Source organism: Papio anubis, chromosome 13, assembly GCF_008728515.1.
Source record: "Papio anubis isolate 15944 chromosome 13, Panubis1.0, whole genome shotgun sequence".
NCBI classification, from domain to species: Eukaryota; Metazoa; Chordata; class Mammalia; order Primates; family Cercopithecidae; genus Papio; species Papio anubis.
Window position 1 is genome coordinate 91,002,553 of NC_044988.1, and position 20,724 is coordinate 91,023,276.

Below are 20,724 nucleotides of genomic sequence, written 5' to 3' on the forward strand. Positions count from 1 at the left end.
GCAGACAAGGAAAAAGAACGTCTCAGTGTTTGCAAGAGAAAGCCCAGGTGTTACTCTGCAGTGCCATTTGGGGCGGGGGATTGGGGCAAGATGGTGGTGGGCGGCCACAGACACTCACGTGCTGGTTCCTTCTGCTTCGTCCCCTCAGGTCTCCAATGGTGCAGGTACCATGTCTGTTTCCCTTGTGGCTGATGAGAACCCCTTCGCCCAGGGGGCCCTGAAGTCAGAGGACTGCTTCATCCTGGACCATGGCAAGGACGGGAAAATCTTTGTCTGGAAAGGTACTGGGGACAGGGGAAGGGTCCCAACTGGCCTGTAGGACCTTGGGTGGGATGTCCCGCAACTCCCAGGAACTCAGCTCCAGGGGAGCGTGGAGTGTGATAGAGGCGCCTGGTGCAATGGATATCAGAAGTCTTGGGCTGATGCCTTGGTTTTGCAATTGACGTACTGTGTGATCTTGGGCACTTTACTTACCCTCTCTGGGCCTCAGATTCCTGATCTGGGCTAAAATGGGTGTTTCCCAAGTGCATTATAACGTCAGTTCTCTGAGACGCCAATTGGCATCCTGAAGAAATTATGTAGAAAACATCTTTTTTTTTTTTTTTTTTTAATTCTTTTTTTTGAGACGGAGTCTCGCTCTGTCACCCAGGCTGGAGTGCAGTGGCCGGATCTCGGCTCACAGCAAGCTCCGCCTCCCGGGTTCACGCCATTCTCCTGCCTTAGCCTCCCGAGTAGCTGGGACTACAGACGCCCGCCACCTCGCCCGGCTAGTTTTTTGTTTTTTTTTTTTTTAGTAGAGACGGGGTTTCACGGTGTTAGCCAGGATGGTCTCGATCTCCTGACCTCGTGATCCGCCCGTCTCGGCCTCCCAAAGTGCTGGGATTACAGGCTTGAGCCACCGCGCCTGGCCAAAACATCTTAACTGTATGGTCAGAGAAGTTCATAGGCAACAGTGGATTTAAAAATGTTCAAGTTTGTTTACTGTAGGACTTTTAACTTGTGCATTCACAGGGATGCTTTTCATGAAGATGATCTGGTTTGGGAAATGCTAAGCTAGAAGTTCATAAACTCTTTGGGTACTGTCTTGTGGGAATTCTCTTGGAAACCATTGCCCAGATGTTTCTTAGAGGCCCTGAGATCTTCTGAGAGGACCCATCAGTATCCTCCCCTGATTCTGTAAGGCTCATCTTGGGAAAGAGGACAGAGGAGAGGGAGGCAGTAGGAGGACAGAGAGAAAGGGAGAGAGTGGGGAGAAAGAGAGAGAGAGAAACTATTATAATTATTACTCTCTAGGCCCCCTGGGCCCTGAGCCAGCTGATCTGGACCTTGGCCTTGGCAGTGAGAAGGCTGGGACTGAGGGCCAGCATTGGCTGGCCAGGAGCTCCTTGGCACAGGAATGCCCTCAGGGTGGCAGCTTCTCACTCACTGAGGAACCTGCGTCAAGTAACTTAATGTCTCTAAGACCCTGGTTTCCTTATAGATACTCAGGAACAAGCTAGCAATTTTTTTTATTACTTAAGACTGTTCCATGGATTAAATAATCTATGTATAGTTCTAAGCACAAAATACATGCTCACTAAATGGACCACAATCGTGTTGTGATTGGTGTCATTGGTCAGCCCCAGGCTGGACTCCAGGAGCTCTAGTGAGTGGTCAGCTCTGGGGGTCTCTGGCCTTGGCTATCCACTGTCTAAGAAGAGTAGGAAGGGAAGTTTGGCAGCTCCTTCTCCTGGACCGTTGGAGGTCAGGATGCAGCAGGATGCTGGGCCCCTAACCCTCCATCACTTCCTCTGGGTACTGACAGGCAAGCAGGCTAACACGGAGGAGAGGAAGGCTGCCCTCAAAACAGCCTCTGACTTCATCACCAAGATGGACTACCCCAAGCAGACCCAGGTGAGTCTTGGAGGCCAGGTAGGATGGGAAGGGGTGGGTCCTGTTTGGAGGGGATGGGCTGGAGTAAGGTGGGTGTCCCACCCTCAGTGTAGATGGGGTATCTGAGGCTCCCCTGGAGACCCTTGCTGGGCAGCCCAGCCACATTCTGCTCCTCCGCCTCCCCTCCCCAGGTCTCGGTCCTTCCCGAGGGCGGTGAGACCCCACTGTTCAAGCAGTTCTTCAAGAACTGGCGGGACCCAGACCAGACAGATGGCCTGGGCTTGTCCTACCTTTCCAGCCATATCGCCAACGTGGAGCGGGTGCCCTTCGACGCCGCCACCCTGCACACCTCCACTGCCATGGCCGCCCAACACGGCATGGATGATGATGGCACAGGCCAGAAACAGGTACCTTTAGGGCCTGGGGTGGGTGTGTCTAGGCCCCTCTCTCACTTTCCCCATGCACTGCCTCTCGCTTCCCCAAGGAGGTTTCTCTCTGAGGTTTGCACAATTTTGGTAGCTGAGATTCTTTGGTGTTACTTAGTTTTTACAGCCAATGCACCCTGACCACCTACTGTGTATCAGGCCCTGGGCCAAGTGTCTTGGCCCCACTTTGCCCCGAGGAGTGCCTGGTCTGGGAGGGGAGTTGACCACAGCCACAGATCTGTGTGATCAGTGGAAGATGGGAGGGAGCACAGGGGATTGTGAGGACACAGGAAGAGCAGCGGGGGTGGTTGGTCAGGGCAGCCTGCACAGAGACGGGAACGCTTGGGTGGGGTCTCAGAGTAGGAGTAGGGCTTCGCTGCCGGAGAAGAAGAGCGGAGGGTGGTGGGTGTTCCAGGCGGGACTCGCTATGTTCGGAAAGGAGGGAGCTGTCCCAGGGGGCTAGTGCTGATGGCATCCCCAGGGAGGGGCCTTGAATGCCAGTTTCAAGGGTGTGAACTTGATCCTCTAACCAGGGGCTGCTAGTGAGGGGTTTTTCTTTTTATTAAATCAGAAATGCAACAAGCTCAGATCTATGCTTTATCTTTTTTTTTTTTTTAAATAGAGACAGGGTCTCGCTATGTTGCCCAGGCTAGTTTCAAACTCCTGGGGCTCAAGCAATCCTCCTGCCTCGGCCTCCCAAAGTGTTGGAATTACAGGCATGAGCTACTGCACCCGGCGAAAATGGGTTGGAATATGACTCTAGGATATCATTAGAAGGAAAAAAAAAATCAGTTGAAAAATAAAAGAAAACTAAGAAAGTGGGTTGGAGGCAGGAGAATGAAGGTAGAGAGCTTATGAGGAGCTTATTCTAATAGTTTAGGGGAGAGATGATGACCTTGAGACTAAGAAGGTCACCGTGGAGAAGGGGAAGAGGGGTGTGGGGTTCAGAGGTGTTTAGGAGGTAGAATCCGCTTCAGGCAAACTTGATTCCATTCCTAATGATAGGAATAACAAACGTGTTCATTTTTATGTATTATTGTTTTTGGTTTGGTGTTATTAGCATTCATTCATTGCTTCAGTAGATAGGGATAATGCAATGAAAACATTCCGTGTAGGGCGGTGTGGTAAGAGCCCTGGCAGCCTGACTGTGAGACTTTGGGGAAGTAACATAACCTCTTTGAGCTTCACTTTCTCACTTGTAAAGTGGGGTTTCATCCCACTCCATCACCTTCAAGAATGTTCAAAATTAGAGATTCTAGGATTCTGTTTCCCAGGACTTGGACAACTCCATGTCTCCATAGCTCCACCAGGTGGCGCTGCTGGGCCTCGTGACCACTTGGAAAAAGCGGTGTCACCAGAACACTGCAGACACTTGCCAGCAGGGGTCACGCTGAGGTCGCCTCGTGGTGACCCTGCCTCTGCAGGTGACCTATGAAATTCCTGGCAGGCCCAGCATGGTGGCTCACGCCTGTAATCCCAGCACTTTGGGAGGTCGAGGCAGGCGGATCACCTGAGGTCAGGAGTTCAAGACCAGCCTGGCCAACATGGTGAAACTCGGTCTCTACTAAAAATACAAAACTTAGCCAGCCGTGGTGGCAGGTGCTTGTAATCCCAGCTACTTGGGAGGCTGAGAGAGAAGAATTGCTTGAACCTGGGAGGCAGAGGTTGCAGTGAGCCGAGATTGCGCCATTGCATTCTAGCCTGGGTGACAAGAGTGAAACCTCGTCTCAAAAAAAAAAAAAAAAGAAGAAAGAAGAATCCAGGCAGCTCAGTAACGATGGAGATAATGGTGATATTAGTAAAACAATAATAATACTTATGATAATAAGAGCAGCTGCTACCTACAGAGCAGTTCCCTTGTGCCAGGCCCTGAGTAAATTCATTTGAGCCTCACAATACTTTGAGGTAGGTACTGTAATTATCCCCATTTTTCAGATGGGAAAACTGAGGCTAAGAGCGGTTAAATCGGTTGTCTGAGGTCTCATGGCCTGGAAGGGGATGAGGGGCCTGATTTGGGGTCTGTGTCTGGCTCCTCACCTCACTGTACTGCATTCCTTTGGAGCTGCCTTGACGATCCTGAGCGAAGGACAAACAGCCTGGGGCAGGGCATGGTATGAGGGTCCCAGGCGGGAACCCTGGCCGGGAGTCCCAGCCCTGCCTCCTAGTGGCTCTGTGAGTTGGGCAAACTATTTAACTCCAGTCCAAGCCCAAGTGATTAAAAGTTCATCCCATGGTCTAACCACAACCTACCATGCTGTGGTTTCCTGGCTTGCCTGAGCTGCGGGGTGGGGGTGCTGCCCAGCATCTGACCCCAGCTTTGCTCCACAGATCTGGAGAATTGAAGGCTCCAGCAAAGTACCCGTGGACCCTGCCACATATGGACAGTTCTATGGAGGAGACAGCTACATCATTCTGTACAACTACCGCCATGGAGGCCGCCAGGGGCAGATAATCTACAACTGGTGAGGTTCTGGGGCCATCAGTGTGTGTCGTGGGGGCACTGGCTGGGCCCTGAGCAGGACTGAAGACAGACTGAAGACAGACGGAGGGTATGAGGGCCTGAGGTGGGACTGCCACTGCCTGCTGGGAGAGACTCTTGTCCACAGGGCAACACACTTGCTTATTTCTCCAAACAACTTTTAAACTCTTCTTACCAAATGATTATACATTTATTGTAGGAGGTATAGTGAGTGTGGAGAAACAAACAGAACATCTCCCACAAATCCATGCCAAGTACTGTGCACACTAGGGTCTATCCTCCCACACATATTTTTCAAGCCAAAATTTGTTTTATTTTATTTTTATTTATTTAGTTATTTATTTTATTTATTTTGAGACAGAGTTTTGCTCTTGTTGCCCAGGCTGGAGCGCAATAGTGTGGTCTCACTCACTACAACCTCTGCCTCCCGAGTTCAAGCGATTCTCCTGCCTCAGTCTCCCTAGTAGCTGGGATTACAGATGCCCACCACCATGCCTGGCTACTTTTTTGTATTTTTAATAGAGACAGGGGTTTCACCATGTTGGCCAGGCTGGTCTCGAACTCCTGACCTCAGGTGATCCACCTGCCTCAGCCTCCCAAAGTTCTGGGGTTACAGGCATGAGCTACCACACCCAGCCCCCAAATTATTTTAAAACAGAGAATACATTTACATGGTTCAAAAATCAAAATAGATTATAAAGGTATTCATTGAGAAATCTTATTCCCACCCCTGTCCCTCTCTACCCCATTCTCCAGACCCCACCCCTTCTTGGGTAACTGCTTTAATCTCTTGCATATCCTTCCAGTAACTCTTTGTGAAAAAAAAATATATTTGCAAATAATTTATAGCCTGGTCCCTCCCTTCCTTACACAAAAGGTAGCATATTTTGTGTATTGCCCTGCACCTTGCTCTTCTGACTCCATTATTCCTAGAGATCAATAATGTCAGTACATAGAGAGCTTCCTTATTCTTTTTTACAGTTGTGTAATAGTCCTTTGGGTGGCTGTACTATAGTTTATTTAACAGATTCCTTGATGATGCATAATTGGGTTGATTCTAGTCTTTCTCTATTACAAACATTGCTGTGATTAGTAACCTTAAACAAACATCATTTTGAACATGCAGAGAAATGCCTCTAGAGTAAGTTCCCAGAAGTGAGATTGCTGGGTCAAATAGTAACTGCACTTGTCATTTTGTTAGATAGCCCCCAATTTCCCTCGATAGTGTTTGTAGCATTTTACATTCCCACCAAACAACCTGGGAGAGTCCCTGGTTCCCTGTAGTCACACCTGTGGATTGTGTGGTCAAACTTTTGGGCGTTTGTCAATCTTATGGTTTATAAAATGGTGTCTCAGTGTATTTTTAACTTGTATTTCTCTTATATACAGTCTAAAACTTTTTGTCTGATTATTGACTGTTGGATTTTTTCTTCTTCTTTTTTTTTTTTTTTTTTTTTTTTTTTTTTTGAGACAGGGTCTCACTCTGTGCCAGGTTGGAGTGCGGTGATTAAGAATCTGCTCACCACAACCTCATCTCTCTCTGGGGCTCAAGCGATTATCATGCCTCAGCCTCCCGAGTAGCTGGGACTACTTGCCCTCCCACCTGCGCTGGCTACTTCGCGTCCAATAACGTTGGGATTATAGGCATGAGCCACCATGCCCGGCTGGATTCCTTCTTTTTTAAACTTATTTTGAAATAATATTAGACTTGCTGAAAAGTTGCAAAACTAGTACAGACAGTTCTCGTATATCCATTACCCAAAGGAATATTCACCTATGGTCACATCTTACATAACCATAGCACAATTAACAAAGCCAGGAAGCGAACATTGACACAATACTACTTACTAATCTATAGGCTTTACCTAAATTTCCCCAGTTTTCCTATTACTGTGTGGGTTTTTTGTTTTGTTTTTTGGTTTTTTTTAGACGGAGTCTTGCTCTGTCACCAAGCTGGACTACAGTGGTGTGATTTTGGCTCACTGCAACCTCTGCCTCCCAGGTTCAAGCAATTCTCCTGCCTCAGCCTCCCGAGTATCTGGGACTACAGGTGTACGCCACCACACCCAGCTAATTTTTGTGTTTTTAGTAGTGATGGGGTTTCACCATGTTGGGCAGGCTGGTTTCGAACTCCTGACCTCAACTGATCTGCCTGCCTCGGCCTCCCAAAGTGCTGGGATGACAGGCATGAGCCATCGCACCTGGCCCCCACTACTGTTCTTCTCCTGATCTAGGGTCTAACCCAGGATCCCACATGGCATTTACTTATGTCTCTGAACTCTCTGAATCTGTGGCAGTTTCCCAGTCTTTCCTTTTTTTCATGACCTTGATACTTTTAAAGAGTACTGGCCAGTTATTTTGTAGAATGCCTCTCAATTTGACAACCCTAGACATCTAAAAACAGCTTAAATTTTTTTTTTCCACTAGATAATACACACACCTGGCACAAAATTTGTGAGAAGACTGTTTTAAAAATTAGCTGCATCAGCACATTGACATGTCAGATTTTGTTTGCTTATAGGATGACATACGTTGGTTATGGAAAACTTAGACAATATGCAAAGAGGTGGGGTAGAAAGGCAAAATCCCCCTGAATCTTCCCTCTAAGAGCGATCACCATGGACCTTTTGGTGAACATCTGTTCAGACCTCTCTGCACGTGTTCACGGGAGGCTTAATCACTGACATCTTTTCCCACAAATAGGCTCTCGTAACACTTGCTATTCTACAACCTGCTTTTCCACCCAGACAAATGTCCTGGCCACTTTTCTACATCTCAGGTGTGAGTCTCAGAGCATCTTCTCTGTGGCTGTTCAGCATGGGAAGACCCAGCCTGTCTCCTGAGGGACACATTTAGCATAAGGAAATCCATGCGTTGCACTCAGATCTCTGTAACCGGGCAAGATGCCAGGCTGAGAGTGGAAGTGTTGGTGTGGTTCCTGGCTCTCGTTGTTCTGAGAGAGTGCCCTTCCCTCTCTCTCTGTTTCATTACTGGTAACGGGGAGATTTGTAGGTTTCTCAGACTCAGGGTAAGGGAGAGGCTCAGGGCTCTGTGTACACCTTGATGCTGAATCTCACTTCCCCTTCCAGGCAGGGCGCCCAGTCTACCCAGGATGAGGTCGCTGCATCGGCCATCCTGACTGCTCAGCTGGATGAGGAGCTGGGAGGTACCCCTGTTCAGGTGAGCCCAGCCCACCGCCTCTCTGGGCTGCAGCCTGAGCCTTGTCCTTCTCTTCACTCATCTGTCTGACTCTCATCCGTCCGTTCGTTTGTCCATCTGTCCATCCATCCATCCATCCATCCATCCATCTATCCATCCATCCATCCATGGAACAGGTATTTATTTAGGGCTTCTATGTGTTCTACACTGCATCTGTAGCCATGGACACACAGGCACACTGCCCCTGCCCTAATGGGCTTTGCTTTCTTGGGTGGTAGTAGACATTCAACACACATGCACACCAATGGCTGTGACAGATGCAGTGAATGAAATTGACAAGACCTTGGGGAGAGAGACATGGGAGAGGCGACGTGGCTGAGCACGGATGTGGAACCAGCGTGCTTGGGTTTGAATTCTGTCCTTACCTCTGGGCAACTTTGGGCAAGTCACTTAGCCTCTCTGTGCCTCTGTGTCCTCAAAATAGGGGTCATAACAGTACCATCCCACAGGATTGCTGTGAGGACTAAGAGTTAACATTTGTAAGCATTTAGAGCCATGCCTGGCATATAAGAAGTCCCTCCCTTATACACATGTGTTATGTACAAGGACGTAAATCCTGGGTAGGATCCTATTGGATTAGAAAAGCCCATCCCTGTCCCAGGAGGGGACTGGTCAAGTGGGACCTGATGCACGAGTAGGAGTTGCTCAGGCAGAGTGAAGGAAAGCACATTCTGGGTAAAGGGTGGTACACATGCAAAGGCCCTGAGGTGGGAGGGGGCATTGGGTGTTAAAGCAAGGGGAAAGTGCCCTGATTTGAGGCTAGAGAGGTGCTCAGAGGGGCCAGACCACCAGAGGCCATGGTGACGATGTTGACCTTGATGCTGAGAACAACAGGAAGTTGCTGAATGGTAAGTCTGAGCTGTAGTGATTTCTGGTTTAAAAAGTCGCTCTGGCCAGTAGGGGGCGCTGGAGGGCAGCAGAGCTGGTTTGTGGAGATGAGGGGGAAGCGGACAATTGTGCTTCCTCCACACTGTGGTAGGAGTGGGCAGGGCTCTAGATTGGAATTGGGGGTTCGTGCCCTGACCTTTGCCTATGATAGTCTGGGTGCTGGGCACTAAATGAGATGACCATCTTAGCTCAGTGCATCCTGACAACTGCCTTGGGAGTGGCATCCTTGGCTGCATTTTTCAGAAGATGAACCCAAGAGGTTGAGACACGTGCCCAGGTTCTCACCATCAGGGTGGAGTTGGAGTCTAAGCCCTAACTCAGCGGTGGTGGGTCGTGGTGGGAAGCGACTGCCATACGCCCGACACACATGTGAGATTTTCTTCTGGACACGGTTAGCTGGGGCCACGGTAAGGTGCCACACACAGGGCAGGAGCAGATGTGAGGGTGTACATCTTCCCTGCCTCACTCCCACCACCAAGCCCCTGGCTGTTTCCTGCATCTGGGGTGCACTGGCTGTGCAGAAGGAAGTTTTCCAGATCTGGAATGCTCTGTTCTTACACTCTACTGGCAGTCATGCCCAGGCCTGACGTCAGCATTCTAGAAGAATGTCCACCAGCAATCCCTGTGCTTCTATTTAAGGGAATATTTGCAAACACAGGCTCTCCTGGTTCTTAGACCAGGCTGAGGGTCAGGAAGGCACGTCTTCATGGAGATGGAGAGCAGCCACAGCAGCAGTGCCCCGGGGACCTCAGGCAATAGCGCTGTCTCCGCTCTTCCTGGAATTCTGCTGTCCCTGCCCGTGTGTTGTTAGGTCACATTCCATGCCACACACAGACACAAGCATGATGGCTTTGTCTGGCGGGGTGGGCCCAGTGCGACATAGAAGGACTGAGGCCTGCCCCCAAGGTCCCTTACTCGCTCTCCTGTCTCCCTGCCAGAGCCGTGTGGTCCAAGGCAAGGAGCCCGCACACCTCATGAGCCTGTTTGGTGGGAAGCCCATGATCATCTACAAGGGCGGCACCTCCCGCGAGGGCGGGCAGACAGCCCCTGCCAGCACCCGCCTCTTCCAGGTCCGCGCCAACAGCGCTGGAGCCACCCGGGCTGTCGAGGTAATTTCCAGGTCCTGGACCACAGAAGGGATTGGCCTCCCTGAAACCTCCCAGCTGGATGACCAGATGTCCAGGCACAGGATGGGGGCGGGGGTGGCGGGGGGCGGTGAGTGAGTGGGTAAGAAGCAGCTTTTTGTATCATCCTGCCCTGGCCACAGGGTTGTCTGTCTTAGACTTCCCCTGTTCAAGGATGCCCAGTGTCCCTTGCACACTTTGCATAGTGGAGAGCTCACTACCTACCATTCTGTACAATCGGGATGCCATTCCTGATTACATTCCAGTTGGCTACTGTCCCTTTCATGGAGGAAGGCACAGATCAGGACGTGATTCCCAGGATGGTTTGAGCAGCCTAGAGGGGAATGGGATTCTCACCTCCTTTGTTCTGGGCATTCAACTTCTGTTAGTCACAGTGTATTAGTGACTCATGGGAGTCACCAAGGCCATCAGGGTCCAAAGTCTGTGCCCTCAGCTCTGATGGGCTGTGTTCCTCCAAGTCCCCACCTGAGAGCTAGCCCTGCTGCAGGGTCTCCTGGGCTGTGAGGAGGGGGCTGAGGGCTTTTTGTCTGGTTCCTGATTAACCAAGCTCTACCCTCCCAGGTATTGCCTAAGGCTGGTGCACTGAACTCCAACGATGCCTTTGTCCTGAAAACCCCCTCAGCTGCCTACCTGTGGGTGGGTACAGGAGCCAGTGAGGCAGAGAAGACGGGGGCCCAGGAGCTGCTCAGGGTGCTACGGGCCCAACCTGTGCAGGTGGCAGAAGGCAGTGAGCCAGGTAGGAGCTGGGGTGGGGGGCCTGCTGCTCTCCAGGATGCAGCTGTTAGGTTTCCCTTCTTTCCTTGGGCTTGCGGGCTCTAAATCCTCCCCATGCCCCAGGGCCTGTCCCCTAATGTATGTTAAAAGCAGTGGCTTTAAAATGAGGGCTATGGTCAGAGAGAAGGGGGTCTCCAGGAGCTAAAGGAAGGAGAGCCTAGCCTGGGCGTGGTGGCTCATGCCTGTAATCCCAGCACTTTGGGAGGCTAAGGCAGGCGGATCACCTGAGGTCGGGAGTTCAAGACTAACCTGACCAACATGAAGAAACCCCGTCTCTACTAAAAATACAAAATTAGCCGGGCGTGGTGGCGCATTCCTGTAATCCCAGCTACTCAGGAGGCTGAGGCAGGAGAATCACTTGAACCCGGGAGGTGGAGATTGTGGTGAGCTGACATCATGCTATTGCACTCTAGCCTGGGCAACAGGAGTAAAACTCCGTCTCAAAAAAAAAAAAAGAAAGAAAGAAAGAAAGGAGAGCCCAGTGTGGGAAGGAGCAGCTGGGCTGTGGAAGGAGGCGGTCCCTCGCTAGGAAGCCTTGAGAGGTGGTAGACAGCGCTGATAGCATCAGAGGGGCAGTGGGCTCTTTGCATCTCTAGACTCCCCATGGCCAGAAATGCCACCAGCCTGCTGTGTTTCCAGAATGTGGGCCGGGAAGCTCTTCCTTCTGCCAGCCTGCAGTCTTTTTACTGTTACTTTGAGTTCATTCCCAGCTGCTTGATGCTTAACAGAAATGGAGACGAGTGACTTGGTCTAAAGCAGCTCTGTGCGGCAGAACCTTCTATGCAGATGGATGTTCTGTGTCTGCCGGGTCCAGTTTGACAGCCACCAGTCACCTGTGGCTGTTGAGCACCTGAAATGTGACCAGTGGGAATTCGTGGGAATGAGGAACTGAACTTTCTATTGAATTTAATTTTAATGAATTTAAATGTAAATGGCTACACATGGACAGAGCAGGTATAGTGGAAAGAATATGGGCATTCGAATCAGACAGGATTTGTATCCTGGTCTTAACACTTACCATCTGTGTGACCTTGCGTGTTGCTTAACCTCTCTGAGCCACATCGCCTCATTAGCTGAGTGGAGCTAATGATCCTCATCCCGCAATGCTGTCGTCAGCCTCAAGCCAATAGTAGTCCTGACTGTGTCACTCCTGCCAAGTCTGCCCTCTCTGGGCCTCTATTTCGTCACCTTCCAATTCCCTCAGGCCTCTTCCCTCCGGACCTCCTGGGATTTTAGGATGGAGGGAGAAGGGGGAGAGCAGTTGGTTGGGCTTGGGCAGGGCTGGTCCCAGGGTGTGATGAGATGGGAGAGAGGGGTGATGGCATCCCTCGGCAAACTGGCATGGCCTCCCCTCACAGATGGCTTCTGGGAGGCCCTGGGCGGGAAGGCTGCCTACCGCACATCCCCACGGCTGAAGGACAAGAAGATGGATGCCCATCCTCCTCGCCTCTTTGCCTGCTCCAACAAGATTGGACGTTTTGTGGTGAGCCCCTGCTGAGGTCACACCTCTGCTTTCCCCTCGGGAGACAAGTTCCACGGGACTGGTCGGAAGCAGAGGCAGGAGAAACAGTTCTGATGGCATGGCACAGAGGAAGGGGCCCCCTGCCAGCTGCAACCAGCTGTGCCACTCCCTCAGGGGGCAGAGAGAGGAAGCCCACCCAGGGGAGGGAAGACATCTCGCTGATGCTCTTTCGTTCCTTCCCAGATCGAAGAGGTTCCTGGTGAGCTCATGCAGGAAGACCTGGCTACGGATGATGTCATGCTTCTGGACACCTGGGACCAGGTGGGTGAAGGACAGGTGAAGGCTGTCTCTGCCAGAGGGAGTGGGAGAAACTAGACTTCCAGTTCTATGATCAGTTGCTAGAAGGACCTAAAAGAGGCAGTGCCAGGTGTTGCCAGAAAAGTCTCTAGGCTACTGGAAGTCGCTTCCTCTTTCTGAGCTTCCATTTCCTCATCTGTAAACTGAGAGTGGCGGTACCTTCCTTGCAGATACACTCACCTTGAAAGCTGCAAAATGCCCTATAAAGCCAAATCACATGACCTTCATCATTCTCTCCCAGGCCTTGCAGGAGCATGAACTCTTCCTTTAAATCTGTTGGCGGGGGATGTTGAACTTAGCAGCATCTTGTTTGCAGGCATAAACTGTCCAGTGTCACCTAGCGACTCTAGAGGGCTCCTGCTTCTGGTTTGAGGGCTCTTGGCTCTGTCTCTACTTCATCTCCTAGAGAAGGCCATTATGTAGGACTTCTTGGCAGGGGAAGGTGCCATTCACTCACTCAACCAGTATTAATTGGGCACTGCTTTGTACCAGGTGCTTTATGTTTGAGATGCTAGGGATAGAGCAATAAATAAAGTAGGCGTTTTCGTGCCCTCCCAGGGCTTACGTTCTCACGGGGGTGTCAGGTCAGTCATCTTTCCTATCAAGGTGGCTTCTCCCAGCGTCCTCAGAGTTATGGAGTGACTGACCACGAAGGCATAAGAATACACTACCCACAGTGCTGGTCGGAATCCCTGGCTGGAAGATCAGGACCAAAAATGGTTGCAGCTTGAGCCATTCAGCAGTTGTCATTGATTGGTCCATTGGCTACTTAATGTGTTTGTTCATCTGTTAGGGATTCAGTCAGCCAACATTTATTCAGCACCACTGTCTTCCAGGCAAATGCTGAGTGCTGAGAATCCTATGATAAGCAAAATAGATAGAATGCCTGCCTTCGAGGGGCTTCCACTTTAGTTGGGAACACATTTATAGATAAGTAAGAGAGGGCCAGACACGATGGCTCATGCTTGCAAACCCAGCACTTTGAGAGGCTGAGGTGGGCAAATCACTTGAGGTCAGGAGTTCAAGACCAGCCTGGCCAACATGGTGAAACCCCGTCTCTACTAAAAATACAAAAAAATTAGCCAGGTGTGGTGGTGGGTGCCTGTAATCCCAGCTACTCAGGAGGTTGAGGCAGAAGAATCACTTGAACCCAGGAGGCGGAGGTTGCAGTGAGCTGAGATCACGCCACTGCACTCCAATCTGGATGACAGAGTGAGACTCTGTCTTAAAAAAAAGTGAGAGAAACCAAGTCTGACATTTTACTGTCTAATGCCATTTTATCAATGATAGGTGCTCTTTGAAGTAATATTTTAGATATGCATAAAGATAGATGATACATAAAAATCAGCTAAATAATGTGACATAAAACTTGTAACAAGGCTCAAAATGGTGATAGCAGTGGGTGAGTTGTTTTTATTCCAAGCCGTAGGCCCATTTTGACGAAGATGCACACAGACTGGGACATAGTAGACTCTCGGTGCATATTTGTTGGATGAATAAATGAGTGAGAATATGTTTGGCCACTCATTTGTTGAACGAGTGAATGCTGTTCAGAGACAACTTATGGACCTTTAGAGAAGAATCTCAAACTCAATGCCTGATGGCACCTGGCTGGCAGTGTTAGCGAGTGAAGCAGACTGGGATGGGGAGATGTGAAGGAGCAGTGGAGTCTGAGGCAAACTAGAACTGCCCATCTCAAAGGGCCGGCTCCTGCACAGCTTGACTCAAGTGAGGTTTGAAGGCCCAGGCTGCTAGATCCTCCAGTTTTTTAAGAGAAGTTGGAAATCTAGATTTTTATGTCACCAATAGTTTAAAAAGACATTGTTGGCCAACACAAGGTGGTGGGTGAGCAAACAAAACATGTTTGTAGGTTGCTGGTTTTCAACCTCTGTTCCAGATTCCTCCAGTGTTAGTTCATGGGCTCTCTTAGTAGGGGCTTAAAAAGGGCTTTTTCTTTTCTGACACCTGGCCCCTCCCCAGTCTTCCTCCAGCCGTGAATTTGGTCAGCACCCCTCATGTACCTTTCATGTCTCATCTCACCTCCAGGTCTTTGTCTGGGTTGGAAAGGATTCTCAAGAAGAAGAAAAGACAGAAGCCTTGACTTCTGGTGAGGACCCAAGTCCCTGGGGGGAGGGGGGGTCCGTTGCTTGTGGGGTGGTGGGAGTGGCTTCTGTACAGGTCTGGGAATGAGCATCATTTCTAGGGGACTGATGGACAAGATAGGGTGGGGACTTCCTCCTCTGTGGCCAGCCCCTTATAAGTCCTGCCTGGGGTAGTGAAGAACACATCAGTTCCAGAGGAAGGAAGGAACAGATGAGAAGTCTCTTCAAGTTCCCAGAATACTCAGGAGCTGAACTTGTCAAGGTTTAGATGTGGCAAAGCAGGCCAGGCATGGTGACTCATGCATGTAATCCCAGCATTTCGGGAGGCCAAGTCAGGAGGATCACTTGAGCCCAGGAGTTTGAGAGTAGCCCAGGCAACATAGTGAAACCCCATCTCTAGAAAAAATACAAAAAAATTAGCCAGGTGTGTTGGTGTGTAGCCGTGGTCCCAGCTACTCAGGAGGTTGAGGTCAGAGGATTGCTTGAACCCAGGAGTTCATGGCTGCTGTGAGCCATGATTGCATCACTATACTGTAGGCTGGGTGACAGAACGAGATGGTGTCTCAAAATGAAAAAAAAAAAAAAAGAAAAAGATGTTGCAAAGCAGATTCTGGGTAGCTGAATAGCTACCTGATTTATGGGCTGGGAACCCAAAAATTGGTTCCCATATCTTCCAGTAGGGGACTACAAGGGAAAGTAATAAACTTTATGAAGCAGGAGGTTAAGCCATAACGCCGTCCCTTCCTGTGTTCCTGAGCAGGGTGGTAGAGAACCCACATGGGTATCATGCCTTTAAAGGAGGATGGTGCCCAGGGCAGGGGGTGGGCAGTAGGGACAGTAGGACCATAGACCTACTGTCTTTTGACCTTTGACCTACTGTCTTTTGACCTTTGACCTTCTTTGTCAACTGCTGTCCTGAGTCACCCTCTCCCTGGTGTGGGAGGCACTAAGAATTCCTGGGGTTTCCTTTTCTTGCACGTGTGTCTGCAGCTAAGCGGTACATCGAGACGGACCCAGCCAATCGGGATCGGCGGACGCCCATCACCGTGGTGAAGCAAGGCTTTGAGCCTCCCTCCTTCGTGGGCTGGTTCCTTGGCTGGGATGATGATTACTGGTCTGTGGATCCCTTGGACAGGGCCATGGCTGAGCTGGCTGCCTGAGGAGGGGCAGGACCCACCCATGTCACCGGTCAGTGCCTTTTGGAACTGTCCTTCCCTCAAAGAGGCCTTACAGCGAGCAGAGCAACTCTGCTATGAGTGTGTGTGTATGGTTTTTTTGTTTTTTTGTTTTTTACAGTATCCAAAAATAGCCCTGCAAAAATTCAGGGTCCTTGCAAAATTGTCTAAAACATCTGTGTTTGGGAAATTAAATTCAATAAAAACATTTTGAAGTGTGTACTCTAGTGTGGCTCAGCTGTTTCCTTGTGTCCATCTGACAGTGAGAGCGAGCGTCTGCCCTGTCTATGTCCCTGGTAATTCTGAGAATGCCCAGAGAGGTGCCTCGCATTTGCCTGTGAACTAGCAGAAAAGCTGCATCCACCCTGTGTGTGAATCCTGGTGCCCTGAGAGGCGATGCCACAGTGAGATAAGAGGTGTGTAGATTGTCCTGGGGGATACCTATGTGAAAGGAAATAGGGAGGGCCCAGGCGCGGTGGCTCACACATGTAATCCCAGCACTTTGGGAGACTGAGGCGGGCGGATCACCTGAGGTCACGAGTTCGAGACCAGCCTGGCCAACATGGTGAAAGCCTGTCTTTACTAAAAATAAAAAATCAGCCAGGTGTGGTGGCACATGCCTGTAATCCCAGCTACTCAGGAGGCTGAGACAGAATCTCTTGAACCCAGGAGGCGGACGTTGCAGTGAGCTGAGATCGTGCCGTTGCACTCCAGCCTGGGCGACAGAGCGAGATTCTGTCTCAAAAAAAAGGAAATAGGTGGGGAACCAAGGAAGACTGGGAGAGCCATCAGACCCTAGACGCAGGTCTGACCCTAGGTGGAGAAAAAGGGGAGAGAAGGTTGCACGAAGTGTCTTAGTGGTCATTTATTTAATCCAGGAAGATTTGGCAAAGCTTGTTGGCAGTCCCAAAGCCAAATTCAGTGTTCTTTTTAAATTTAATGGTATAGTCCCATTTTCATTGTTTTTTACTGTGGCAAACTACATAACAACGTATTTATTTTAACCATTTGTAAGTGTGTATTTCGGTAACATTGCATATACAGTGTTGTGTAGCCATCACCACTCTCTGTACCTAAACCTTTTTGATAATCCCCAGTATAAACGCTCTGCCCGTTAAATACTAATCCCCCATTCTTCCCTATTCGCCAGCCCCTGGTAACCTGTGTTTTACTTTCAGTCTCAGAATTTGACTATTCCAGGGACCTCATTTAAGTGGAATCACACAACATTTGTCCTCTGTGTGTGGCTTGTTTCACTTAGCAGAATGTTTTCAAGACTTATCCCTGTTATAGCATGTATCAACTTTTCACTCCTTTTTGTGGCTGAGTAATATTCTACTGCATGTCTATACCACATCTGGTTTATTTAGCCATCAATGGACTCCGATTATTTGTGCCTTTTTGCTATCGTGCATAAGGCTGCTATGAACATAAGCGTCTGTTTGATTCAAAGTGTACTTGAGCCAGAGTCAAAGTCAGCCAGCAAAGGAATCGTGTGTCTCCTGTAAGCAGGCGTGCCTTATCTGCCCCCTGCACTCAGTCACTGGGAGGCCTGGCCTTGGGACACATGTGAAATGAAGTTCAAAGCCAGCAGCCGGAGCTCTTATCAAGTATATGCCTTGCAGTGGAAAGCGGGCAGGGTGCATCCTCATAGCTGCCACATCCTGTAGCAGCTGCTTGGACCTTCCTTGCTACCTCTGGTTCCCACAGATTCATTCTGCTGCCCCAAAGCTATGTGGAGAAATCACTGCAGCAGCTGCCATCACAAGAGCTGCCCCCGGATGCTCTCAAAGTTTGCGGTCTTCAGGGTATGGGAAAGGGACTGTTTTGTGCCTTCTTGGTCCCCTGGGTCCTGACTCTCTACTCAAGCTCAGCATGTCACAAGTCCCTCTTGGATATTTCTATGTTGTTTCATAATCTTTTCTCCTGGGAGACTCTCAAGCAGTCCAAGGAACCTGCTGGAGGACATTCCCCAGTCCCCCCCGTCTGTTCTTTTTGATCTCTTCTCACCTTGTTTTCCCCCTTCTTGTTCTGTGTCACCTCCCACCATCACTCCATCCCCATTGAGTTATGATGTGAAAGCTCCCAAGCATATGACTGTAAAAGAGCAGAAACCAGCATAAGGGATTAAATGATGGGCAGGCTCTGTGTGTGTGTGTGTGTGTGTGTTTACACTGTTGTTTCCAAAGCTGGCTGATCACCCAAATTGCCCAGGGAACTTTTTAAAAGCATGGATTCCCCAAGGCCGTTCCTCCAGAGATTCTGATTCATTGCAGAAGTGTTGAGGGTAGTGGAGAAGAAATTTTCCGGGTGAAACATGCAGAGAAGATCAAGTCATTTTCAGGCAGAGGTGCAGCAAGTACAGGCAGGGGGCTGTGGGGGAACAGTGTGCTCAGGGACAGACAGCAGCCTGGAGTGGCAGGCCTCTGAGCTGAGAGGCGGGCTGGGGATTTGAATGCCATACCAAGGGTTTGGACTTGATCCCATAATGCCTGCCTTGCCGACCCCCAAAGGTCTGCTTTCATGGTCACAGCAATCAACTTGACAAAGTCCTGGTACAAAACTGGCATTTACCACCCAAAGCTTCCAGGGCTTTCATGAAAGGCAGTTAGAGGCCTGTGTAGACAGAGCTAGCTTACTTCCTAGAAATTCGTGGGAGTTAAAATTTCAGGTAGACCTGCCCATTAATTCTTCATTTCAGTTTATACCGGCATTCAAGGGTATGGCTGTGGCCTCCAAAGAGTGTTGTGCAATGCTCTGAGAAAGAAAATAGCCTGGGGCCGCTGAGATGCTGACTTCTTATTTTTCTCTCAAAGGCCGAAAAGCCAGTCAGGAACACTATCACTTCAATCACGTAGTTTATCTTTCTAACGGTTGCAGACGTCATCATCTCCTACGATGGAAAAATCATTGTGAAATAATGAGACAGATGCCAGAGGGACAATGCTAGGCTTGGATCCTGTGTCCATCTTGGGCAATTCAGTTGAACAGATATTTATTTTGTACTTACTTTGTGCAAGGCATTATAGATATAATACTTAAAAAAAAACTTTTGGAGCCTCAAGTTACCCACCTGCAAAATGGTAATGTTGTATTAGTACTTATAGCTGGAGGTGGTGTAATATAGTGGCTATATATATATATAGTGGCTATATATATAATATATGGCACACCTGCTTACAGGAGACACACGATTCCCTTGCTGGCTGACTTTGACTCTGGCTCAAGAACACTTTGAATCAAACAGATGCCCATGTTCATAGCAGCCTTATATTATACTATAAGCCTTATATTATACTACTACAGCTGGCCTTTGGAGTCAGACCTGGATTCAAATCTAGCTCTACCACTCATTAGCAGTGTGATCTTACTTAAGTTCTTTGCCATTTAGCTGAAAAATGGGAATAAGAATAGTGTCACCCCACTTAGAATTCTCATGAGGATTAAGAGGTAATGCTTAGTACAATGTCTGGCCTATAGTAAGTGCTCCAAAATGGTTAAAAATAATGAAAGCACCTAGGGCACAGCAGAACCTAGTATTCATCCACGAAGGCAAAGACCCAATGTACTGTGGATCAGACAGGATGTTTTTGGCTGTAAGCAATGGAGAGCTAACTCAAACCAAATTAAGCTGTAAGCACACTTACGTGCTCTCATACACAATCCGTTCAGAGTTGAGAGGGCCTTCATGGTTTCCTGCTCCTTCTCTTGGCTTGGCCCTCCCTAGTCTAGTGGTAAAATATCTGCGGGCGTTCTGGTTGCGCCACACCCCTGAACAGCCATGCCCAGAGGAAAAGAGGACTGTTTCTAGAAATGTTTTCAGAAAAGGGAGGAGGAACCACTCCCAAGTCCACGGAAAACCTTTCCTCAGGTCTCAAGAGCCCATATTGTGTCACATAATCATTCCTGATGGAATCATGGGCTAGAAGGATGGAATTATTCTTGGGCCAGTTGGGTTCATCCTAGCAGCTGGGGGTGAATTCTCTTGAGGTCAGACCTCTCAGGGGAGGTATCTGAACAAAGTCATGGCTCCCAGGAAGGACGGAGGAGATCAATGGATGCTGGGTAGACCATCATTTTGTTGGAGACTTTTGGGGGCCATAGGCTGAAAATTAAAAGTAATGGCTCCTTGCAGTTCTATGGCATCCAGTACTTTTCAGAGTGCTCAATTTCCGGTCATTTTTCCCGTGGAATCTTTTAGGGAAGATTTGCAGCCTACATTATGATTACTTTGTTTCTAGAGTTTATTGTAAAACCTCAGTTTTAACAGCAGCTTCAATTTCCTTTCTCACTAAACTCTTCTGGCTACAGGGTAGATTGAAAGGGGCTGTATCCTATTAGCAAGGATGACTGGTTTAGGCAAATCCTAGCTTGATCTGAGCCTGGGTTGCTGTAGACCTGATGTTAACAACATCACAGGAAGAGATCATCACTAATATCCCCGGGGATTTTGCTGTGGCCTGGTCAAACACAGCCAAATGAGATTACAAATGGACATGAAAAAAAGATGTGTGAAGTGTCTTGCACAGTACTGGCATTCAACCGTGGTTCCTTTTGCCTTCTTCTTGGTTCCTATAAAGTAAAAACTCTTCAGGTAACCGCATAGCTTTGAAGTTAGGATATTAGACATGATCTAGCCCAGGATTTCTTAAGTCTTTGGATAGGTTTGGGAGTGGGGCCAGTGTACCCCCAAAGGATCCAAATTTGTGTTGTGCACACTGTTGTACAGTTTTCAGACGAAGCTCTGTAGCTTCCAACACATTCTCAAAAGGTCTGAGACCCAAACAGGTGGACTGTAATCTTGTTTTACAGGTGAGGAAAATGAG

At 49.1% G+C, this 20,724-nt stretch overlaps 1 protein-coding gene across 6 annotated transcripts in view; it reads left to right on the top strand.

Moving 5' to 3' along the window:
- Positions 1-16,120, top strand: part of GSN (gelsolin) — a 64,848-nt gene extending 48,728 nt beyond the window's left edge. For all 6 annotated transcript variants that reach the window (XM_009188152.3, XM_009188150.2, XM_009188151.2 and 3 more), the window contains 11 exons: positions 149-281; positions 1,805-1,893; positions 2,064-2,279; positions 4,626-4,759; positions 7,866-7,956; positions 9,822-9,992; positions 10,590-10,764; positions 12,161-12,285; positions 12,508-12,585; positions 14,668-14,728; positions 15,714-16,120. In XM_009188152.3, coding sequence (XP_009186416.1) covers positions 149-281; positions 1,805-1,893; positions 2,064-2,279; positions 4,626-4,759; positions 7,866-7,956; positions 9,822-9,992; positions 10,590-10,764; positions 12,161-12,285; positions 12,508-12,585; positions 14,668-14,728; positions 15,714-15,883 — 1,443 coding nt within the window. In that variant the 3' untranslated portion in view covers positions 15,884-16,120. The remainder of the gene's footprint in view (positions 1-148; positions 282-1,804; positions 1,894-2,063; positions 2,280-4,625; positions 4,760-7,865; positions 7,957-9,821; positions 9,993-10,589; positions 10,765-12,160; positions 12,286-12,507; positions 12,586-14,667; positions 14,729-15,713) is intronic.
- Positions 16,121-20,724: the final 4,604 nt, after the last annotated feature.